General features: G+C 30.2%; 1 protein-coding gene and 1 long non-coding RNA gene across 5 annotated transcripts in view; both read left to right on the top strand.

The window, feature by feature from the left end:
* LOC148170865 (uncharacterized) overlaps positions 1-20,871 on the top strand; it is a 29,984-nt gene extending 9,113 nt beyond the window's left edge. Inside the window, exons 2-3 of the long non-coding RNA XR_015770386.1 lie at positions 14,698-14,814; positions 20,785-20,871. This is a non-coding gene — a long non-coding RNA (uncharacterized LOC148170865). The remainder of the gene's footprint in view (positions 1-14,697; positions 14,815-20,784) is intronic.
* The window catches only part of LOC148170864 (neo-calmodulin-like), a 52,381-nt gene that overhangs the window by 9,508 nt on the left and 19,908 nt on the right, over positions 1-22,965 (top strand). Inside the window, exons 1-2 of one of the 4 annotated variants that reach the window (XM_088041081.1) lie at positions 20,828-20,996; positions 22,841-22,882. The exons of 1 other annotated variant lie outside the window; for it this stretch is intronic. In XM_088041081.1, coding sequence (XP_087897207.1) covers positions 20,910-20,996; positions 22,841-22,882 — 129 coding nt within the window. In that variant the 5' untranslated portion in view covers positions 20,828-20,909. Of the gene's footprint in view, positions 1-20,827; positions 20,997-22,840; positions 22,883-22,965 lie in introns of those variants that run through there. 2 more of the 4 variants (XM_088041083.1, XM_088041082.1) reach the window with 2 other exon arrangements.

Below are 22,965 nucleotides of genomic sequence, written 5' to 3' on the forward strand. Positions count from 1 at the left end.
GAGATAGTAACCTCTCCAAATTTCATTGTTTTAGCATCGAAACTACTAAAATTAGAGGTCCGAATGAAAAATATTGAAAATTTTTATTTCGTTTTAAAAATGAAAATTTCGAAAATCCGTCTCTGTTGTTTAAATAATTTGAGATTTGGTACAAACAATCAACAAGTTAGTTAGAGATAGTAACCTCTCCAAATTGCATCGTTTTAGCATTGAAACTACTAAACTTAGAAGCCCGTATAAAAAATATTGAAAATTTCTAAAATTTGTCCCTGTTGTTCAAATAAATTGAAATTTGTTGCAGATAGCCAGCAGATCAGAGATTAGTAACCTTTTCAAATTTCATCGTTTTAGCGTCGAAACTAGTAAAATTACAGATCCGAATAAAAAATATTGGACTTTCTACTGCTCTAGTACAAATTTCGCCCAAAATAAATCGACTAGTGTAGAGAGAAAAATTTTAGAGACTTTAATTTAAAACTCCACCCATCCATAACAAAATGGAGACATCCGAGTAAAGCCCAATCAGAAATAATTTTTATTGGCTGTATTATTGTTATCAAGACAGTTTTTATAACAAAAAACGCACCGAAACACCCAACTTGACCGTGACTTTTCATTTATTGGCCAGATATCCAAAACTGTCGTTTATTGGAAACATTTTTTAGCCAATGCACTAATTAATTGTCTGTTGATAACACAACAACAAAAAACTGTCCAGTACTGGAACTGCCGCGCAACTTTTTTATTCTCAAATATTGATAAAACTAAAACGTTTTTTACTTTCTGAAAAGGAACTTGCGGCTAGAGTAAACTAATTTTAGCTAAAACGACTGAAAATTTCAACGAGTGCAGTTGTAAAGTCTGCTCAACCAGCGCACACAATCTTTCCATGTCATTTTATTCGTTATTTATTAGATTCCTCTGAATTTAATTTAGGAGAGTGTGTTTTATTTCGTGATGTTTGATATCGAGTTTAAACACTTTTAAGTACAATGTTTGGTTTCCTAGTCTAGGTCTTAATATTCATTGAGATTTAATTGTGTTGTTACCACCCCTAGCGAAGCAAAATACCGAGACCATAAATAACAACTCGCTTCATACCGAAATCCTAGAATTCAAACAAAACGCTGCAAACACTACAGTTTAGTTTATTCAAATTCCCTCATCTAATAATTATCGTGTTTGTTAACTGATTTAAACAATTTATGAAACTGAAAATTACATTCCGTCACTATTTTCAGGCTTAAATTGGAACAAACGAGACCACAGCTGCAGGTTTATGGAAATTAGATCCAATTTCATTTATGTTAGCACATAAAAATAAATGGAAACAAGTCTTGGCCAAAGAGACGAAATGTAAAAAAAATATTTCTTCGTTTAATTAAATCGAAAATTGGTGGATGCGCCGGGTCGTTTTAAAAGTCAATAAACTGCCCCTTGTCACCACATCAATAACCCGCCCCCGTTTCTCCGTGGAAAACTGCAAACTTCTTTACTGCCGTCCATCACAGTGAATGAACAAGAAAAAACTTTTATTTCTACATTATAGACGACGTCGAACTGGTAAAAATGATGGCGCACGTTTAGTTCAATCGACACCACTTAAACTTCTCCAGACATTTGTTTCGACACGCAAACCATTAAGACGTTGAAAATCTACATTTTCTTTCTAGTAAATAAATAATACTACAAACAGCACGGAACTTAATTTATAAAATGGACTTTATGTTATGTTAATTTCCACTATGATTTAGCACTGTAACTCGCCACTTTTCTTCAGTGGTAATTAGCACAGAAAGGTCCTTTTGAAGTGTGCAAACACTCGTCGATGAAGCTTCGAAATTAGCTCTTGAAACTCGTATCAATATGTCGGATTTATTGGTTTTATGAAATCCTGTTTGGGCTAACAATGCGGTTATTATACGCCGGACAAGTCAGGAAGTGTCTAATTGAAGGGAGCAAAGTAATCCGTCTTTTAATTGGACGGTTTTGGCCGGAGGATAATTAAGAAATACGGATGAAGGGTGAATTAGTGCCGTGCGAGTATTTCCAAAGTATGAATAATGGAAAAGGGCGAAAAATCAATTAAGGGACGTGTTCTATTTAAATTATTAGAATGGAAATGAAGTCAACTATTTAGTAACAAGTTTTGTTTAATATTCTGATTATTTCCCTTCTTTTCATTAAACTTTCTGCCAACTTTGAAGGAACAGGTGTTATTAAGTTTGTGACGAGCGTTAAAAAGATTCCAATTCAACTTTTTGTTATTTAGCTTATTTTTCACTTTTATTTGGACATCTGCTGAGGTTTCCAACGTCTCTTAACATCATTTTGACCGTTAAATAACTTTCTGTTATCTCACATAGCAAAGAAAGTTTTTATTACTACATCGAAGAGTTTCTTTGAAATAAATTTACCAATCTCATATCACAAAGGGCTGAGGATAACTTCCTCCAAGCGAAAACTCGTTTCAAAGAGGATCAGGATAATTACCAGGATTATTGTATGCACAAAACTGGCGACTGACAGGACAATAAAATCTCAAATAACAAATTTTGATTGGAGTTTTACGCGATGGAAATCTTGACAGCTTATCGAATTTTTATGGAGTTGCGACGTTGAAATGAGTTTTTATTTCTCATTTACCGACGTGGAATATGATTCTACAAGTTGAAACGCGGAGGAAAATCTTTTTATTACCGACAGACTAAAAAGCGATGCGGAAGTAAATATTCGCTTTATTGTACTTGTACAATAAAAATTGTTACCAGTCGCAAATTTCAAATTTTGAATCACTTTACTGACTACGTACTTAAATTACTGTTATTGCCGACTGTCTAGAAAACGACACATTACTATAGTGATTTGCGGAAGTAAACATTCACTTTTTTGTACAATCAAAATTTACTTGCCGCATATTTTAAATTTTGAATTACTTTACTGACTACGTACTTTTATCGCTGACCGTCTAGAAAACAATACGCTACTATAGTGATTTGCGGAAGTAAACATTCAATTTTTTGTACAATGAAAATTTTTACCTGCCGCAAATTCTAAATTTTGTATCACTTTACTGACTACTTACTTAAATACCTGTTATTGCCGACAGTGTAGAAAACGACACATTACCAGAGTGATTTGCGGAAGTAAATATTCACTTTTTTGTACAATAAAAATTTTTACTTGCCGCAAATTTTAAATTTGAATCACTTTACTGACTACGTACTTAAATAACTGTTATCACCGACCGTCTAGAAAATGACTTATTACCATAGTGATTTGCGGAAGTAAAGACACACTTTATTGAACAAAAAAAATTTACCTGCCACAAATTCTAAATTTTGAATCACTTTACTGACTACGTACTTAAATAACTGTTTTTGCTGACCGTCTAAAAAACGAAACATTACCATAGTGATTTGCGGAAGTAAACATTCACTTTATTGTACAATAAAGCATTTTTTTGACAAAATTTGGTGTTTGGGAATAAATTGTATTTTTGATAATTTTTGTGTAAGACCAAGAATTGATCCAATAACAATTTTTGACTCACTTTATTGTACAATAAAAATTTTTACCTACCGCAAATTACAAATTTTGAATTACTTTACTGACTAGGTACTTAAATAACTGTTATCGCCGACCGTCTAGAAAACGATACATTTAGAAATTGTTTAGAAACTAAATTTGCGGAAGTAAATATTCACTTTATTGTACAATAAAAACATTACAAATTTTGAATCACTTTACTGACTTGATAATAAATAACATTTGCATCGTTGAATATAAATTATTAATTATTGTGACTTTCGAAGGGATTTTATCGGATTTCGTTGCTATTAAAAATTCAGGAAATATTTTCATTTCCGTTTCCTAAAATTCCATTTGATTTTCTAGATTTTCGAGACTTTCTGAAAATCGGCAGATTCCCATTACTTTTTTCGATGGTTTTTTTCTTAATCCCCGGAGCCCGAAAAGTTGCTTTAATCCCACTTTTCAACAACAAAATTAGCCGTTAATCCCATCGCTGAAATGTCATTTTTCTTACATTACATTACAATTCAGCGAAATTAGTTTCCAGTTTAAACAAAATAAAACTGTCCAAACTTCTTTGATCTCTTTCTGCCCATATTTCGCCTCATTATTTCCATATTCCATGAATTTAAATTAAACTTGTTCATTCTTTAGACCCGTTTTCACGTTTCCGCTCCTCAACGGAACAATAACATGGAAACATCCCCCTGACGTTTTACGTTACTTTAAAGAATCGTATCGAGGATTGATTCGGGGGCGGCATACCGAAACTCCGTCGCCTTGGTGACGCCGCCAACGACTTGATCAAACCGACACCTGCATCATTACATCGCCAGATGTCCATCGCGTTACCGCGAAAAAAGACAAATTGCCGTCGTTTCGTGGTATTTTAGTCGTTTCTGCAGGTTTCGGTAATCCTGCCCTCTACGTTTCGGTGATTCCTGCTGGCGCGATTCTTTGATTCGTGACGGTGTGTTGAGAGGGCGCTGGGGTTGTTAGGCGTGGAGCACACCTAGAAAGGTGACCTAGATATGGGATATAAGAGGGATGGGGGTAATTTAGAATTTTTATGGAGTTTGAAGGGAGGGATTTGATTTCTTCAGTGTGGTCTGGGAGGAAGTTTTGTTGCTTGTTTGGGAAGTCCTGGGAGAGATTATCGGAGAGCTGGGAAGAGTATTATAATTACATTTTTGTTGGGATGGGGCTTATCATATAGAGATAATTGGAAAACTATCTGCGCTCCCGAGGGATGGGCTGGAAATCTTTATTAACTAAAAAGACGCGAATTTTCTTATTTAAATGGAATCACAGATGATTTATAGCGACTGAAAAGCACCTAATGTAAGTACGTTATCAATCATTTCATTTAAGCTCTTCATTTTGTCGCAACCAACTTATTAACATTTGAAAAGGATTCATTTCCAGGACAGCAATTCTAAAATCGTAAAAAGGAGCGTTCTTGACTAATTACATTTCGTAATTTGGCGAATGTGAGCAAATAATAATCCGCTTATATTCTCAGATAAAGGATCTTCACTTCTGAGGGTCCAAGTCCTGGGGATTCCCGGGTTCGCTCTTTGTCGTCTTTTCCGGTCTACAGGCCACCAATGATTTTTTTGTCCATTTTGTTTTGTCCGTTTTGAGATGTCCCATTTCACGTTTTTGACGAGTTGCTGTTTGGCTAATTGAGCTGCTTGAATTTTTTTTATTTTTTTTAGAGTTGCAGAGTTCTTTCTACAGTCGTGGCCGAATTTTTTGGGACATCCTTTTATTGACATTTTAGTGTAGTCGGTGCTTTACTGTCAAATTAACATGCAAATTTCACTCAATTTGGTCGAAAGTGACAGTAATTATGAAATTCATAAAAGGGGCTTACACTTCCTGAAATTTGATTTAAGGACAAACCAGAAATTTCTATTTTTTTTGTATTAAAATTCGAATCTTTTTTAGTTTTTAAGTTATGACCATAAAATTTGGGAAGATTATTAATTCTAAAGTGTTCTTTAGCTGTGCCAAAGTGCAGAATTTTAGAACAAAAATTGAAAATTTTAGAAAAATTTTAGAAAATTTTATTTTAGGAAGTATCAAATATTTTCAACTTTTTTTTTATTAGAATTCGTATCTTTGCTAGTTTTTGAGTTATGACGCTGAAATTGGAGGAGGTTACTTCTTTTGAAGTGTTTATTAGTTGTGCCAAAGTGAAAAATTTTACAACAAAAAATACAGATTTAAAAAAATTTTATTCTATGACGAACCAAATATTTTCACTTTTTTCATTAAAATTCGTATTTTTGTTAGTTTGTGAGTTATGACAATGAAATTTGGGGAGGATATTATTTCTAAACTGTTAATTACCCGTGCCCAAGTGCAAAATTTTAGAAAAAAAATGAAAATTTTAGAAAATTTTATTTTAGGACGAATCAAATATTTTCAACTTTTTTTTATTAAAACTCGTGTCTTTGTTAGTTTTTGAGTTATAACAACGAAATTTTGGGAGGTTATTAATTTTAAAGTGTTTATTAACTGTGCCAAAGTGCAACATTTTAGAACAAAAAATGGAGATTTTAGAAAATTTAATTTTAAGACGTCCAAATATTTTCGATTTTTTTAATTAAAATTTCTATTTTTGTTAGTTTTTAAGTTTAGGCACTGAAATTTGGCGAGGATACTATTTCTAAACTGCTAATTAACTGTGGTAAAGTGCAAAATTTTAGAACAAAAAATTAAGATTTTAGAAAATTTTATTTTAGGACGAATAAAATATTTTCAACTTTTTTTTTATTAAAATTCGTGTCTTTGTTAGTTTTTAAGTTATAACAACGAAATTTAGGGAGGTTTACTAATTCTAAAGTGCCAAAGTGCAAAATTTTAGAACAAAAAATGGAGGTTATAGAAAATTTTACTTTAGGACGTCCAAATATTTTTAATTTTTTTATTAAAATTTATGTCAATGTTAGTTTTTGAGTTATAACAACGAAATTTGGGGAGGTTACTAATTCTAAAGTACCAAAGTGCAAAATTTTAGAACGAAAAATGGAGATTTTAGAAAATTTAATTTTAGGACGTCCAAATATTTTCGATTTTTTTTTATTAAAATTTGTATTTTTGTTAGTTTTTAAGTTTAGACACTGAAATATGGCGAAGATACTATTTCTAAACTGCTAATTAACTGTGCTAAAGTGCAAAATTTTAGAACAAAAAATTAAGATTTTAGAAAATTTTATTTTAGGACGAATAAAATATTTTCAACTTTTTTTTTATTAAAATTCGTGTCTCGGTTAGTTTTTGAGTTATAACAACGAAATTTAGGTAGGTTACCAATTCTAAAGTGCCAAAGTGCAAAATTTTAGAACAAAAAATGGAGATTTTAGAAAATTTTACTTTAGGACGAACCAAATAGTTTCAACTTTTTTTTTATTAAATTCGTATTTTTGTTAGTTTTTGAGTTATAAGAATGAAATTTTGGAGCTTACTAATTCTAAAGTGTTCATTAACTGTGCTAAAGTGCATCATTTTAGAACAAAAATGGAGATTTTAGAAAATTTAATTTTAGGACGTCCAAATATTTTCGATTTTTTTAATTAAAATTCGTGTTTGAGTTATATATAACAACGAAATTTGGGGAGATTATTAATGCTAAAGTGTTTATTAACTGTGCCAAAGTGCAACATTTTAGAACAAAAAAATGGAGATTTTAGAAAATTTAATTTTAGAACGTCCAAATATTTTTGATTTTTTTTATTAAAATTCGTATTTTTGTTAGTTTCTCAGTTTAGACACTGAAATTTGGCGAGGATACTATTTCTAAACTGTAAATTAACTGTGTCAATGTGCAAAATTTTAGAACAAAAAAATGGAGATTTTGGAAAATTTAATTTTAGGACGTCCAAATATTTTTCATTTTTTATTAAAATTTATGTCTTTGCTAGTTTTTGAGTTATAACAACGAAATTTGGGGAGGTTATTAATTTTAAAGTGTTTATTAACTGTAACAAAGTGCAACATTTTAGAACAAAAAATTTTAAAAAATTTAATTTTTGGACGTCTAAATATGTTCAATTTTTTTTATTAAAATTCATGTCTTTGTTAGTTTTTGAGTTATAACAACGAAATTTGGGGAGGTTACTAATTCTAAAGTACCAAAGTGCAAAATTTTAGAACAAAAAATGGAGATTTTAGAAAATTTAATTTTAGGACGTCCAAATATTTTCGATTTTTTTTTATTAAAATTTGTATTTTTGTTAGTTTTTAAGTTTAGACACTGAAATTTTGCGAGGATACTATTTCTAAACTGCTTATTAACTGTGCTAAAGTGCAAAATTTTAGAACAAAAAATTAAGATTTTAGAAAATTTTATTTTAGGACGAATAAAATATTTTCAACTTTTTTTTAATTAAAATTCGTGTCTTTGTTAGTTTTTGAGTTATAACAACGAAATTTAGGGAGGTTACTAATTCTAAAGTGCCTAAGTGCAAAATTTTAGAACAAAAAATGGAGATTTTAGAAAATTTTACTTTAGGACGAACCAAATAGTTTCAACTTTTTTTTATTAAAATTCGTATTTTTGTTAGTTTTTGAGTTATAAGAATGAAATTTGGGGAGATTATTAATGCTAAAGTGTTCATTAACTGTTCCAAAGTGCAACATTTTAGAACAAAAAATGGAGATTTTAGAAAATTTAATTTTAGAACGTCCAAATATTTTCGATTTTTTTTATTAAAATTCGTATTTTTGTTAGTTTTTGAGTTTAGACACTGAAATTTGGCGAGGATACTATTTCTAAACTGTTAATTAACTGTGTCAATGTGCAAAATTTTAGAACAAGAAATTGAGATTTTAGACAATTTAATTTTAGAACGAACTAAAAATTTCCAATATTTATTACTAAAATTCGTATTTTCGCTAATTTTAAGAATTTTAGAATTAAATTTGGATGTGTTATTAATTATGACACGCTTATTAACTCCGGCAAATTTCAAAATTTTAGAGAACCAGAAATAAAAAATAAAGATTTTAGAAATTTACAATATTCTAGATTAAAAATCGTATTTTCGTTAATTTAAGGAATTTTAAAATCAAATTTTCGGGCACTACTACTTATGACCCGCTTATTAATTCTGCCAAATTTCAAAATTTTAGAATCAGAAACAGATATTTTTAGAAATTTTTTATTTTAGGACAAAATAAAAATTTCCAACTCTAAACTGCATCGCAAGTTTATAGAGCAACTAGACGTCGATTTTGCGTCTCGATCCTTATTGGTTTTTCAGTATATTTGCAGTCCTCTCCGCTTCCAATATATCCGGCTGCAATCTAACAAAAAAAAACTCCCTAAAATCCTCCAAATATGCCCCAAGTAGCAAACTTAATAACCTCGATCTCTTGAGATCGCCTCGTCTTTTGGAGAATGATTGACATTTCTGAATATCAATACGAATAAGGTGTAGACGTTGCCATATTTCATTCAACCCATCTGTTAAGAACGTGAATCGATACCGCCCTACTTTTAACCAGAAAAATTGCCAAAAAGGGAAAAATCCAGTCGCTGAAGAGCTCTCGACTTGGACGCCGTTCAAGCATGACAATACTCTATTTATTTATTTGTTTATTTTTCGAGAGATTACAGTTCTGCGATGGTGAAGCCGCGCTTAATTTCTTTATTGATTCATTTTTATCAGTTTCAAGGTCGTGGACGGGAAAAGGAAGGCGGCCATCAAGCACTGGAGATAAGCTAGCTGTGCTTTTTGATCGTCACTTTTCGATTAGAAATTGTCCGGAGGTTCCGGGGCTTCGGATTCCATTAGGCCGCACCTTAAACAAATTTTTACCGAAATATACAAACTCAATTTGGAATGGTAAATATTGGGAGAGGGCTATACAGTTTGTTTCGCGTTTCTTCTCTTACCAAGAATTTTAATACTCTGACGGACTGGATAATCCGGGAGTATAAATTTTAGGGGATTTCCGGTGTCAGCGGTCACATGCGGAATAATTGTTTCGATAAATTTCGGGGAAAATATCGTCAGCAATGGAGGTGTCTTCCACATAATGTCAGTTTAATCAAGTCTCGAAATAAGTTCATTATTTTCGCATTGCTGTTCTGTTGGCACGGAATTTATGGGGCGTTATTATAAGAGAATTATCGAATAATCAAATTTTGAAGAGAGTTTAGCAGATTTGGATTATTCCGCATTATTTAAATTTGCGCGAATTTTGGGGCGAACCAAATATTTTCAATTTTTTTTATTAAAGTTTGGATCTTTGTTAGTTTCTCAGTTATGCAATGAAATTTGAGCAGGTTACTAATTTTAAAGTGTTTATTAACTCTGCCAAAATACAAAATTTTAGAACAAAAAATGGAGATTTTAGAAAATTTTATTTTAGGACGATCCAAATATTTTCAACTTTTTTTATTAAAATTTGTAACTTTGTTAGTTTTTAAGTTATTATAATGACATTTGAAGAGGTTACTATTTCTAAAATGTTTATTAACTGTGCCAAATTGCAAGATTTTAGAACAAAAAATTGAGATTTTAGACAGGACCAAATATTTTCAACTTTTTTTGGTTAAAATTTTTATCTTTGTTAGTTTTTAAGTTTAGGCTTTGAAATTTGAGAAGGTTACTATTTCCAATGTGTTTATTAATTGTCCCAAATTGCAAGATTTTAGATCAAAAAATGGAGATTTTAGAAAATTTTATTTTAGAACGAACCGAATATTTTCAACTTTTTTTATTAAAATTCGTATCTTTGTTAGTTTTTAAGTTATGGAAATGAAATTTGTGAAGGTTAATATTTCTAATGTGTTCATTAACTGTGCCAAATTGCAAGTTTTTAGAACAAAAAATGGAGATTTTAGAAAATTTAATTTTAGGACGAACCAAATATTTTCAACTTTTTTTTATTAAAATTCGTATCTTTGTTATTTTTTAGGTTATGGCAATGAAATTAGGAAAGGTTTACTATTTTTAATGTTTTATTAGCTGTGCCAAATTGCAAGATTTTATAACAAAAAATTGAGATTTTAGAAAATTTAATTTTAGGACGAACCAAATATTTTCAAATTTTTTTGTATTAAAATTCGTATCTTTGTTAGTTTTTTAGTTATGACAATGAAATTTGAGCAGGTTATTAATTTTAAAGTTTTTATTAACTCTGGCAAAGTACAAAATTTTAGAACAAAAAATTGAGAGTTTAGAAAATTTCATTTTAGAACGATCCAAATATTTTCAACTTTTTTTTATTAAAATTCGTATCTTTGTTAGTGTTTAAGTTATGACAATGAAATTTGGGGAGGTTACTAATTCTACAGTGTTTATTAACTATGCTAAAACGAAAAATTTTAGAACAAAAAATAGAGATTTTAGTAAATTTAATTTTAGAGCGGACCAAATATTTTCAACTTTTTTTACTAAAATTCGTATCTTTGTAAGTTTTTAAGTTATGACAATGAAATTTGGGGAGGTTACTAATTCTAGAGTGTTCATTAACTGTAGAAAAGTGCAAAATTTTAGAACAAAAAATGGAGATTTTAAAAAAATTTGTTTTAGGACGTCTAAATATTTTCAACTTTTTTTATTAAAATTCGTATCTTTGTTATTTTTTAGGTTATGGCAATGAAATTAGGAAAAGTTTACTATTTTTAATGTGTTATTAGCTGTGCCAAATTGCAAGATTTTAGAACAAAAAATTGAGATTTTAGAAAATTTAATTTTAGGACGAACCAAATATTTTCAACTTTTTTTTATTAAAATTCGTATCTTTGTTATTTTTTAGGTTATGGCAATGAAATTAGGAAAGGTTTACTATTTTTAATGTGTTATTAGCTGTGCCAAATTGCAAGATTTTATAACAAAAAATTGAGATTTTAGAAAATCTAATTTTAAGACGAACCAAATATTTTCAAATTTTTTTGTATTAAAATTCGTATCTTTGTTAGTTTTTTAGTTATGACAATGAAATTTGAGCAGGTTATTAATTTTAAAGTTTTTATTAACTCTGGCAAAGTACAAAATTTTAGAACAAAAAATTGAGAGTTTAGAAAATTTCATTTTAGAACGATCCAAATATTTTCAACTTTTTTTTATTAAAATTCGTATCTTTGTTAGTGTTTAAGTTATGACAATGAAATTTGGGGAGGTTACTAATTCTACAGTGTTTATTAACTATGCTAAAACGAAAAATTTTAGAACAAAAAATAGAGATTTTAGTAAATTTAATTTTAGAGCGGACCAAATATTTTCAACTTTTTTTTACTAAAATTCGTATCTTTGTAAGTTTTTAAGTTATGACAATGAAATTTGGGGAGGTTACTAATTCTAGAGTGTTCATTCATTAACTGTAGAAAAGTGCAAAATTTTAGAACAAAAAATGGAGATTTTAAAAAAATTTGTTTTAGGACGTCTAAATATTTTCAACTTTTTTTTATAAAAATTCGTATATTTGTTATTTTTTAGGTTATGGCAATGAAATTAGGAAAAGTTTACTATTTCTAATGTGTTATTAGCTGTGCCAAATTGCAAGATTTTAGAACAAAAAATTGAGATTTTAGAAAATTTAATTTTAGGACGAACCAAATATTTTCAATTTTTTTTGTATTAAAATTCGTATCTTTGTTAGTTTTTTAGTTATGACAATGAAATTTGAGCAGGTTATTAATTTTAAAGTTTTTATTAACTCTGGCAAAGTACAAAATTTTAGAACAAAAAATTGAGATTTTAGAAAATTTCATTTTAGAACGATCCAAATATTTTCAACTTTTTTTTATTAAAATTCGTATCTTTGTTAGTGTTTAAGTTATGACAATGAAATTTGGGGAGGTTACTAATTCTACAGTGTTTATTAACTATGCTAAAACGAAAAATTTTAGAACAAAAAATAGAGATTTTAGTAAATTTAATTTTAGAGCGGACCAAATATTTTCAACTTTTTTTTACTAAAATTCGTATCTTTGTAAGTTTTTAAGTTATGACAATGAAATTTGGGGAGGTTACTAATTCTAGAGTGTTCATTAACTGTAGAAAAGTGCAAAATTTTAGAACAAAAAATGGAGATTTTAAAAAATTTTGTTTTAGGACGTCTAAATATTTTCAACTTTTTTTTATTAAAATTCGTATCTTTGTTATTTTTTAGGTTATGGCAATGAAATTAGGAAAAGTTTACTATTTCTAATGTGTTATTAGCTGTGCCAAATTGCAAGATTTTAGAACAAAAAATTGAGATTTTAGAAAATTTAATTTTAGGACGAACCAATATTTTCAATTTTTTTTGTATTAAAATTCGTATCTTTGTTAGTTTTTTAGTTATGACAATGAAATTTGAGCAGGTTATTAATTTTAAAGTTTTTATTAACTCTGGCAAAGTACAAAATTTTAGAACAAAAAATTGAGATTTTAGAAAATTTCATTTTAGAACGATCCAAATATTTTCAACTTTTTTTTATTAAAATTCGTATCTTTGTTAGTGTTTAAGTTATGACAATGAAATTTGGGGAGGTTACTAATTCTAGAGTGTTTATTAACTATGTTAAAACGAAAAATTTTAGAACAAAAAATAGAGATTTTAGTAAATTTAATTTTAGAGCGGACCAAATATTTTCAACTTTTTTTTACTAAAATTCGTATCTTTGTAAGTTTTTAAGTTATGACAATGAAATTTGGGGAGGTTAATAATTCGAGAGTGTTCATTAACTGTAGAAAAGTGCAAAATTTTAGATCACAAAATGGAGATTTTAGAAAATTTTGTTTTAGGACGTCTAAATATTTTCAAATTTTTTTTATTAAAATGTGTATCTTTGTTAGTTTTTTAGTTATGACAATGAAATTTGGGGAGGTTATTATTTCTAAAGTGTTCATTAACTGCGTCAAAGTGCAAAATTTTAGAACAAAAAATAGAGATTTTAGAAAATTTCGTTTTAGGATGCCCAAATATTTTCCAATTTTTTTAAATAAAATTTGTAACTTTGTTAGTTTTTAGGTTATGACGATGAAATTTTGGGAGGTTATTACTTCTAAAGTGTTCATTATCTGTGCCAAAGGGAAAAATTTTAGAACAAAAAATGGAGATTTTAGAAAATTTTGTTTTAGGACGTCTAAATATTTTCAACTTTTTTTTATTAAAATTCGTATCTTTGTTAGTTTTTTAGTTATGACAATGAAATTTGGGGAGGTTATTATTTCTAAAGTGTTCATTAACTGCTCTAAAGTGCAAAATTTTAGAACAAAAAATGGAGATTTTAGAAAATTTCATTTTAGGACGAACAATATATTTTTAACTGTTTTTATTAAAATTCGTATTTTTATTAGTTTTTATGCTATGACAATGAAACAGGAGGTAACTATACCTAAAGAGCTCAATAACTGTCAGCAATTTGGTTGAGTTTTACTCTTTTGAACGTGAGCATATTTACATAGAAATTAAAAAGCGCCCAAATCAAACCCTTAAAAGTGATTGATGTTTCCAATCTAATTAAGTGTTGATTTATTTTCTCCCAAACAAGCCGGATATAATAATTAAAGCTCCTTGTCCATCACCAAAAGAAAATGTTTTTTGACACTTTAAACGTTGCCCTTTCCTAACATTAATCTTCTTAATAATGAAATTTTCCGGAACGTCAATGCTCGAAAATGAACTTCTCGCCGCTCAAGTTTCATCTCTCAAGCAGCTTTGTTCGATTATTGAATTTTAATCCTCCGAATCCAACAAACAAAAGTGAAAAATCCAAACCATCTTTCATATTCACGCCTTGTTCTTTGTCAACAAAATCCGGGATTCGTTCCACACGCGTGATTTGTGGCCGATTCAAGTAAAACGTTAACAATATTAAAAACTCCGGATCGATGGCGGCGTCCTGAAGGCCCGGAGCGCGAATTAATTATTCCCGGAATGAAACGTAATTTTTCGTGGCGAGTTTGTCGCATTATTTGTCTTCCATCTCGGCAGGACTCGATCTTTTGATCCCGGCGCATCCACCACATTTCATAGTGGCGCTTTTATTTCTCCGTTTCCTGCGAAAGCCCCGGATTACCGCCTAACAATAATTATGAGTAATGGAAGTCTTGAAATGGAATGTTTTCTCTTCGCTTCGAAATAAAGATCTGTGTAAACACTCACCTGACGATCGCGTTTTAGTGCGCGAGCCATCGACATTATCCTCGCTGGTAGAGTCAGTCCTTTGGCGACTCGCGCAACGTCAAGTGCCTCACGGCAGTCCCAACCACGTGCTCGGGAAGTGTCCTTTTACAGGATTTGAATGTTCGCGTTTTAACAGGATTTGGCAAAGTGAGTGGAGCGGGAGGAGAACGATTTTTGCTTTTTATTACAGGCTTTGAATTTAATTGAAACATCGTAAATTAAAACGGAACAAGTTTGTGAAAAGGCTTTCAGACTGTGAGTTTGTACTCTTTCAATTTCGGAGCTCAGAGTCACAGGCTTTCGGGTATTAACGAGCTATTCAGAACATGCAAAAATTCGAGAGATTCGAAGAGGAAATTCTGAAAGAGATCGATTTTTGGCGAAATAACTAGTTTACACACCTACTTGAGGCTGCACACGCGATGGTTTTTGGGGGGTGAAAATTGCGCAATTTTCGTAAAAAAGCTCTTGCTGCATTAAGCGCTGAATCAACTTTGTGGAATTGGATTAATTTAAAGTGCATTCATGGGGGATAATTTTATCGAAACATTTACGATGTTTGAGCGACGGAATTAAATTCTGTTATATCGTTGAAAAATGTTATTTTTTTGGTGAATTCGTTTCCGTCGGTTCGACTCTTTCATTTCAGTAGTCAAAAACGGCGTGTTTACATTTATTATGGTAATTTTATGCTGCTTCTTATTTTCGTTGAGTATAATTCTATGAATTCTGATTACAATTTGAGTGGTTTTTTAAGATTTCTAAATTTCTAGCTCACAGTTTCATCAATTTTAAATTAAATAATTTAAATAAATAGGTGGGTGGACGTCGGAAATTTTTTCCAGATCCCAAACAAAAATTTTTAAGAAATTTATTCGTGGTTAAAAAAATTTGTTTTTCGAATTTTCCGCTTTAATAGGTCTCAAGTACTCAATTTGGAGTCGTTTATAAAGTCCGTTTTTTAATTAAAAAACCACCAACACCGCACTTTCCCACCACTTTACAACCGGCAACATCGTCGATGGTGACTTTTTGGTGATAAAATCAAATAGGTTAGCTGCCTAATTGACAATTTGATTACACAAAACGGCCTTTCAGGCTGTGCCGAGTCTTTTCACTATTAAATCCTTTGATTTGCAATCCAACAGGCTGTAAAAGAAACGTTTTTAACGGAAACACTGCCTAATTTTCAGAAATGTCAAAAATTTTACAACTATTTTCTCACCAAAAATCTCCCTAGGCAACGTTGCCGGTTGTAATACAGGGGAAGATTGCGGTGTTGGTGGTTTTTTAAAAAAACGGACTTTAGGTATCTATAAGAGAACTCAAAGTGGGAAATTTTGTTTTTTAAGAATTGGCAGAACTAATTAGTCTGGCTGTCACCCGTTTCCTGTCAAGTTCTTGGTCAATTTGGATTTTACGATTCGTGTTTAATAAATTGCTGCGTGAACAAAAATGCATCAATATAATTGAATTGTTCTTTGCGGCCAACAATAATTGTACCTAAATATAGTAGATATGAATCCTACTGGCTGTGAGGTTAGGTTATGTTATGTCAAAATTCAGTGACAGTGAAACTCAATAAATGTCAAATTTTAAATTGAATTCGAAAATCAAGTGGCAAGTCAGGGTTACAAAACCATTACCAATCGTGTAAAACGAAAAGTCTTAGAATTGGAATATTTAAATTGTTTATTAAAAAAAGGGTGCAAATTCAAAAAAATAGTATAAAGGACTTGTTTTATAATGGCATTGGTGCACTCGCCCCATACAAACCGGAAACTCGTGCACCAAATTGGCCATTATAAAACACGTTCTTTAATATACTATAATAAACGTGTCATAAGTAGTAAAGCCTTCAAATTTTATTCCAAAATTCCTAAAATTAAAAATAATCGATTTTTAATCTAGAATATTGGAAATTTTTTGTTCGACTAAAAACAAAAATTTCTAAAAATTTGTTTCTGATTCTAAAATTTGAAATTTGGCAGAGTTAATAAGCGTGTCATAAATAACAATGCCTCAAAATTTGGTTCTAAAATTCTTAAAATTGGCGAAAATTTCAATTTTCATCTAGAATATTGGGAATTTTTTGTTCGTTCTAAAATAAAAAAATTCCAAAAAATCTGTTTCTGGTTCTAAAATTTTGAAAATTAGCAGAGTTAATAAGCGTATTATAAGTAGTAACGCCTCTAAATTTGATTCCAAAATTCATAAAATTGGCTAAAATAATAATTTTAATGTAGAATATTGAAAATTTTTAGTTCGTCTCAAAATCAAAAATTCTAAAAAATCTGTTTCTGGTTTTAAAATTTTGAAATTTGGCAGAGTTAATGAGCGTGTCATAAGTAGTAACGTCTCCAAATTTGATTCCAAAATTCATAAAATTAGCGAAAATACGATTTTAATGTAGAATATTGAAAATTTTTAGTTCGTCTCAAAATCAAAAATTCTAAAAAAGCAGTTTTTGGTTTTAAAATTTTTAAATTTGGCAGAGGTAATAAGCGTGTCCTAAGTAGTAACGTCTCTAAATTTGATTCCAAAATTCGTAAAATTGGCGAAAATACGATTTCTAAAGAATTTTTAGAATATTGAAAATTTTTAGTTACAGAGTTAATTAAGCGTGTAATAAGAATAAGTAATAACAACTCCAAATTTGATTCCAAAATTCAAAATTAAAAAAAAATCGATTTTTAATCTAGAAAATTGGAAATTTTTAGTTCGTCTTAAAGTGAAAAATTAAAAAAAAATATGTTTCTGGTTTTAAAATTTTGAAATTTGACACAGGTAGTAATAATAATAATGTCCCCACATTTGATTTTAAAATTCCTGAAATTAGCGAAAATACGAATTTTAATATGGAATATTTAAAATTTTTAGTTCGTCTTAAAATTAATAATTTTTAAAAAATCTGCTTTTGGTTTGAAAATTTTGAAATTTGTCAGATTTAATAAGCGTGTCATAAGTAATGCCTGAAAATTTTATTCTAAAATTCTTAGAATTAGCGAAAATACGATTTTTAATAAGGAATATTCGACATTTTTTCTTCGTTTTAAATTAAAAAAAATCTAAAAAAATTGCGCTCAACTTGGTGCAAAAAATTCGGGCGTTTTGGTCACTTCAAAAAGTGAGCACGACCTAACAGAATTTAATATAGTTTTAAAAAATATCAATAATAATCGTTTTCCCGCTGCAAATGTGAGTATAATTTCTCGTGGCGCAAACTTTTCAATTTGTGCATCGCGTGAGATTTTTATCTCTTGGTATTTCTCTCAACTAACCCAACTGTACATAATTTACTACTTAATACCACTTTCGTTCCATTTCTAAACATGAGCCATGAGAATTTCCTAATAACAGCACAAAACTGCGTGCCAACGGTCAACTCACTCCACCGACGACATTGATGAATTAACTGATTACCTGTAATTTATCGCATCCATTCCGAGAAACTCCCGTAAATATTCTCTTCTAGCCGCAAATCATTCATTACGGTTCTGGCTAACCCCAGAGAGATTTCTTTTGTTGGAGTGGCAGTCGTGCGTTTAGAACTTTACAAGATAAAAAGTTTGATCGAGTTATCGGAAGGAACAAACAAACGTCAGGACCGAATTAAGGGACAAAGACTCTTCGGACAAACTAGTCTATTGTGTCGCCACATCTGTCAACACAGTGCTCCATCATTTAATTACGCTGTGATCTATCGGTTCTGTTTCAGTTTTATCTAATGTTAATTGCGTCCGGTCGTCGTGTAGACAAGCCCTCATAGTGTGGGATTATTTAATGTAGGCGGGCGGTGAAACTCCCAATAAATGATAATGAAGCACTGCAAAGCACTTATCGCAACCGCAAGAGCTTTGGGATTGTTTTGCAATAACAGGAAGAGGTTGCAGGAAATTCTGATCGATATTCACAGTTTCGGGGAGGCAGGGTCGGATCAGGATGTCTTCATTTCGTTGTGTAAAATTGACCAAATTGGGGAAAAACGGGCGATTTTATTTATTATTATTTTATCCGATTTGTTTAAACATGCAAACGCGTGCTTGAAACTGACCTACATCGCTCAAAAGGAATTTAATTATCGAAAAACTCACTTTCCCAATGTCCCGTTGAAGCGAACATGCTACTTGAATCCAGCAATAAAATTACAAGCAATACGATGATAGCCTCTAAATTTTGTTCTAAAACTTTAAAAATTGGCGAAACTATGAATTTTTGTATTAAATAGTGCAAATATTTTGTTCGTTCTAAAATAAAAAAGTTCTAAAAATCTGTTTCTGGTTCTAAAATTTGGAAATTTGGCAGAGTGAATAAGCGTCTCATAAGTAGTAATTTCACCAAATTTGATCCTAAAATTTCTAAAATTAGCGAAAATACGAATTTTAATCTAGAATATTGGAAATTTTTAATTCGTCCTAAAATAAAAAATTCCAAAAAATCTGTTTCTGGTTTTAAAATTTTGAAACTTGACAGAGGTAATAAGCGTGTCATGAGTAGTAATGCCTGAAAATTTGATCTTAAAATTCATAAAATTAGCGAAAATACGATTTTTAATCTAGAATATTAGAAATTTTTAGTTCGTTTTAAAATGAAAAATTCTAAAAAATCTGTTTCTGGTTTTAAAATTTTGAAATTTGGCAGAGTTAATAAGCGTGTCAAAAGTAGTAATTCCTTCAAATTTGTTTCTAAAATTTATAAAATTGGCGAAAATGCGATTTTGAGTATATTGGAAATTTTTAATTCGTGCTAAAATAATAAATTTCTAAAACATTTGTTTTTTGGTTCTAAAATTTTGAAATTTGGCAGAGGTAATACACGTGTCATGACTAGTAATGCCTAAAAATTTGATCCTAAAATTCTTAAAATTAGCGAAAATACGATTTATAATCAAGAATATTAGAAATTTTTAGTTCGTCCTAAAATAAAAAAATTCTAAAAAATCTGTTTTTGGTTATAAAATTTTGAAATTTGGCAGAGGTAATAAACTTGTCATAAGTCATGCCTGTCATGCCTGAAGATTTTATCCTAAAATTCCTAAAATTCGGGAAAATACGAATTTTAATTTAGAATATTGGAAATTTTTAGTTCATCCTTAAATAAAAAAATAAAAAATTCTAAAAAAATTGTTTCTGGTTTAAAAACTTTGAAATTTGGCAGATTTGGCAATAAGCGTGTCATAAGTAGTAATTTCTCCAAATTTGATACTAGAATTCCTAAAATTAGCGAAAATATGATTTTTAATCTAAAATATTGGAAATTTTTAGTTCGTCCTTAAATAAAAAATTCTAAAAAATCTGTTTCTGGTTCTAAAATTTTTAAATTTGGCAAAGTTATTAAGCGTGTCATAAGTAGTAATTCATTCAAATTTGATTCTAAAATTTATAATATTGACGAAAATACGTTTTTTAATCTAGAATATTGGTAACTTTTAGTTCATCCTTAAATAAAAAAAAATTTAAAAATCTGTTTTTGGTTCTAAATTTTTAAAATTTGGCAGTGTCAATAAGCGTGTCATAAGTAATAATTTCTACAAATTTGATCCTAAAATTCCTAAAATTAGCGAAAATACGAATTTTAATCTAGAATATTGGAAATTTTTAGTTCGTTCAATAATCATAAATTTCTAAAAAATGTGTTTATGGTTCTAAATTTTTAGAATTTGGCAGAGTTAATAAGCAGGTCATAGGTAGTAATGGCTTTAAATTTGATTTTAAAATTCTTAAAATTAGATAAAATACGAATTTTAACATACAATATTGGAAATTTTTAGTTCGTCTTAAAATAAAAAAATTCTAAAAAAATTGTTTTGGGTTCTAAACTTGAAACTTGGCGGAGTTAATAAGCGTGTCATAAATAGTAATGCCTCCAAATTTAATCCTAAAATTCCTAAAATTAGCAAAAGCGAATTTAAATCTAGAATTTTGGAAATTTTTCGTTCTAAACAATTTCTAAAAAATCTGCATTTAGTTCGAAAATTTTGGAATTTAACAGCGTGAATACGCGTATTATAAATAGTAATCCCTGAAAATTTGTTTCTAAAATTCTAAAAATTGGCGAAAATACCAATTTTAATCTAGAATATTGGAAAAAACTCACTTTGCCAATGTCCCGTTGCAGCGAACATGCCACTTGAAAAAGGACGAATCCAGCAATAAAATTACAAGCAATACGATAATAGCCTCTCTAATTGTAAAGGCGATGTAATTGCGATCATCGCGTAAAATCACAAAAAGCAAGTTAAAATGGCTTTCGCGGCCGCGAGGATGATTCTCAAAGACAAGAGGAGGAAGACATCAAAGGAGGACTTCACTCCTAGGAACAGGAGTAAGGTAATCGTAGATTTTGAGAAATATTCATAGACTTGGAATCGTCTTATTGTTGGCTATTTACCTGGAATTAATCATTTAGATGGGGCCGTTATCCTTAATGAGACAAGTTCGCGTTTACGCCGCTTTGGGTTGTTCGCAGGAATGAAAAGCAGCAAGAAGAAGGGGGAGAGAACATTATTTAAAATGACACGGAATAGGGCGGATAGTTTGCGTGGCGGCGGCTGAACTTTCAGCGAAGAAGTCGTCGTACTCCTATAATTTTAAAGTGTTTCGTATCATTTCAGATATGTTCATTTTGACAGTTATTTTTTGTTTTGAGGTTGTCATCTTTGTTTCTCCATAATTTGACATTTGTCAGGCACGAATTTCACGATGAAAATTTTAAACTTTGTGGGTTTAGGTGGATATTTGCAACCTAATTTAGTTTTTCCTGCTGAGAATTTATTGATTTACAAAGGAGCAATTTTATCTGTAATGAAACTTTGATCGCTCATAACTCAGTTATTTTTAGACCGATCTTAAAGAATCTTGCATTTTTGGATTTTACGCGAAATTCTGCGTAAAATGAGCATACTTTAATACTTTAAGATTGCTCTATAAACAAGCAAGATAACTTCTAAATTAAAAAAATATACCTATTGTCAAAATCGATCTATCTTAACTAAAAAATCACAAAGCCGCATTTTTAAATTGACGTCTATAAATTCTCTGCAGGAAAAATAGCTTCTAGTTTTTATTCCTGGAAAAAGTAAAGTTTCTACTTCTGATGAGTATATTAAAAATAAAAAACCAACAGGTTATTAATGTTATGAATTCACGCAATTGCACTCATGTGGAAAAACAGTATTTATTGATTTTCTGCAAATTTAATTAACTTAACGAAAGAATTATTTAGGTCATCCCAGAGCTAACTTCGTGCGGGTAAACAATTACAGAAAATTAAAACATCAATTACACATAGTTCTTCTTTACTTTGAAAATAATGTCAACCACCACCGAAACTTGCAAATATTGTAAAAATTGCCATCTTAAAACGAACTAAAAAAATAGAGAATGAAACAGACAGACGCGAGCTTTTTGCTGCTGTATTTAATTAAGCTCGTAATTGAAATACATCTCTCTGCTTATTTGAGTTTTTCTGTGAATTCTGTATAGATAAATTCCACTTTTTCTTGATCTCCGTGGGCTACTAATTGCAATTCAAGAAGAAGCTCTGGCAGGACGACAACAAAACCGCAATAAAAATTACCATAAAACTCCCATTGCTGTACAAAATCTTGTAACACGCTGTACATTATGGTAATTGCAAATTGCAGCTCACCTGGTAAAAAAATTCCCGCCACTCCTCCAGAGCCCTCAAAGGCTCAAGCTGTTGTTCCCATTAATGAAATTCACAGCTCCTAGACTCGGGTCGCTTTACAAACCAGGACCGGCTTCGCAGGACGCTTTATTACCAAACGGAAATTAACCATCGATTTTTAGTAAAGGATTGTACTTCATCCACCATCGTGCCAAGACATCTTTTGCGTGATCACTCTATATAGCCGCACGGCTGTATTTCCATCACCACGCATCTATTTTTCGGCTGTTACACTTTTAATAACGTGCCGCCTCGGCGTCGCGATGCAAATCCGCCATTAAATTATCAAAACGTCGCGCGTAATAACATCCATTCGTTTAAATTCCGCTAACTGCTTAGTGAGATAATGTACACTTTTACCGCCTCAATATTTACGAGGACGAGAATCAATGAATGATAAAAACATTGTAGATTTTTTACTCTTTCTCTCATTTTGTTCTCTATCTTTTAGTTCTTCTGGTTCACGTTCTAACTTTGTTCACAGGCGCGCAGCGGAAGCGCAAGTAGCTATAGAAGTCTGAGTCAGGTAATTTGAATTTATGCGATCTTTCAATAGTCATTAATTTAGATTTAGATGAATGCTAGATCTAGAGTGCTTATGCTTGCTTG

This window comes from Gnatocerus cornutus, chromosome 7, assembly GCF_029298725.1.
Source record: "Gnatocerus cornutus isolate USDA-ARS CGAHR chromosome 7, icGnaCorn1.1, whole genome shotgun sequence".
NCBI lineage: Eukaryota > Metazoa > Arthropoda > Insecta > Coleoptera > Tenebrionidae > Gnatocerus > Gnatocerus cornutus.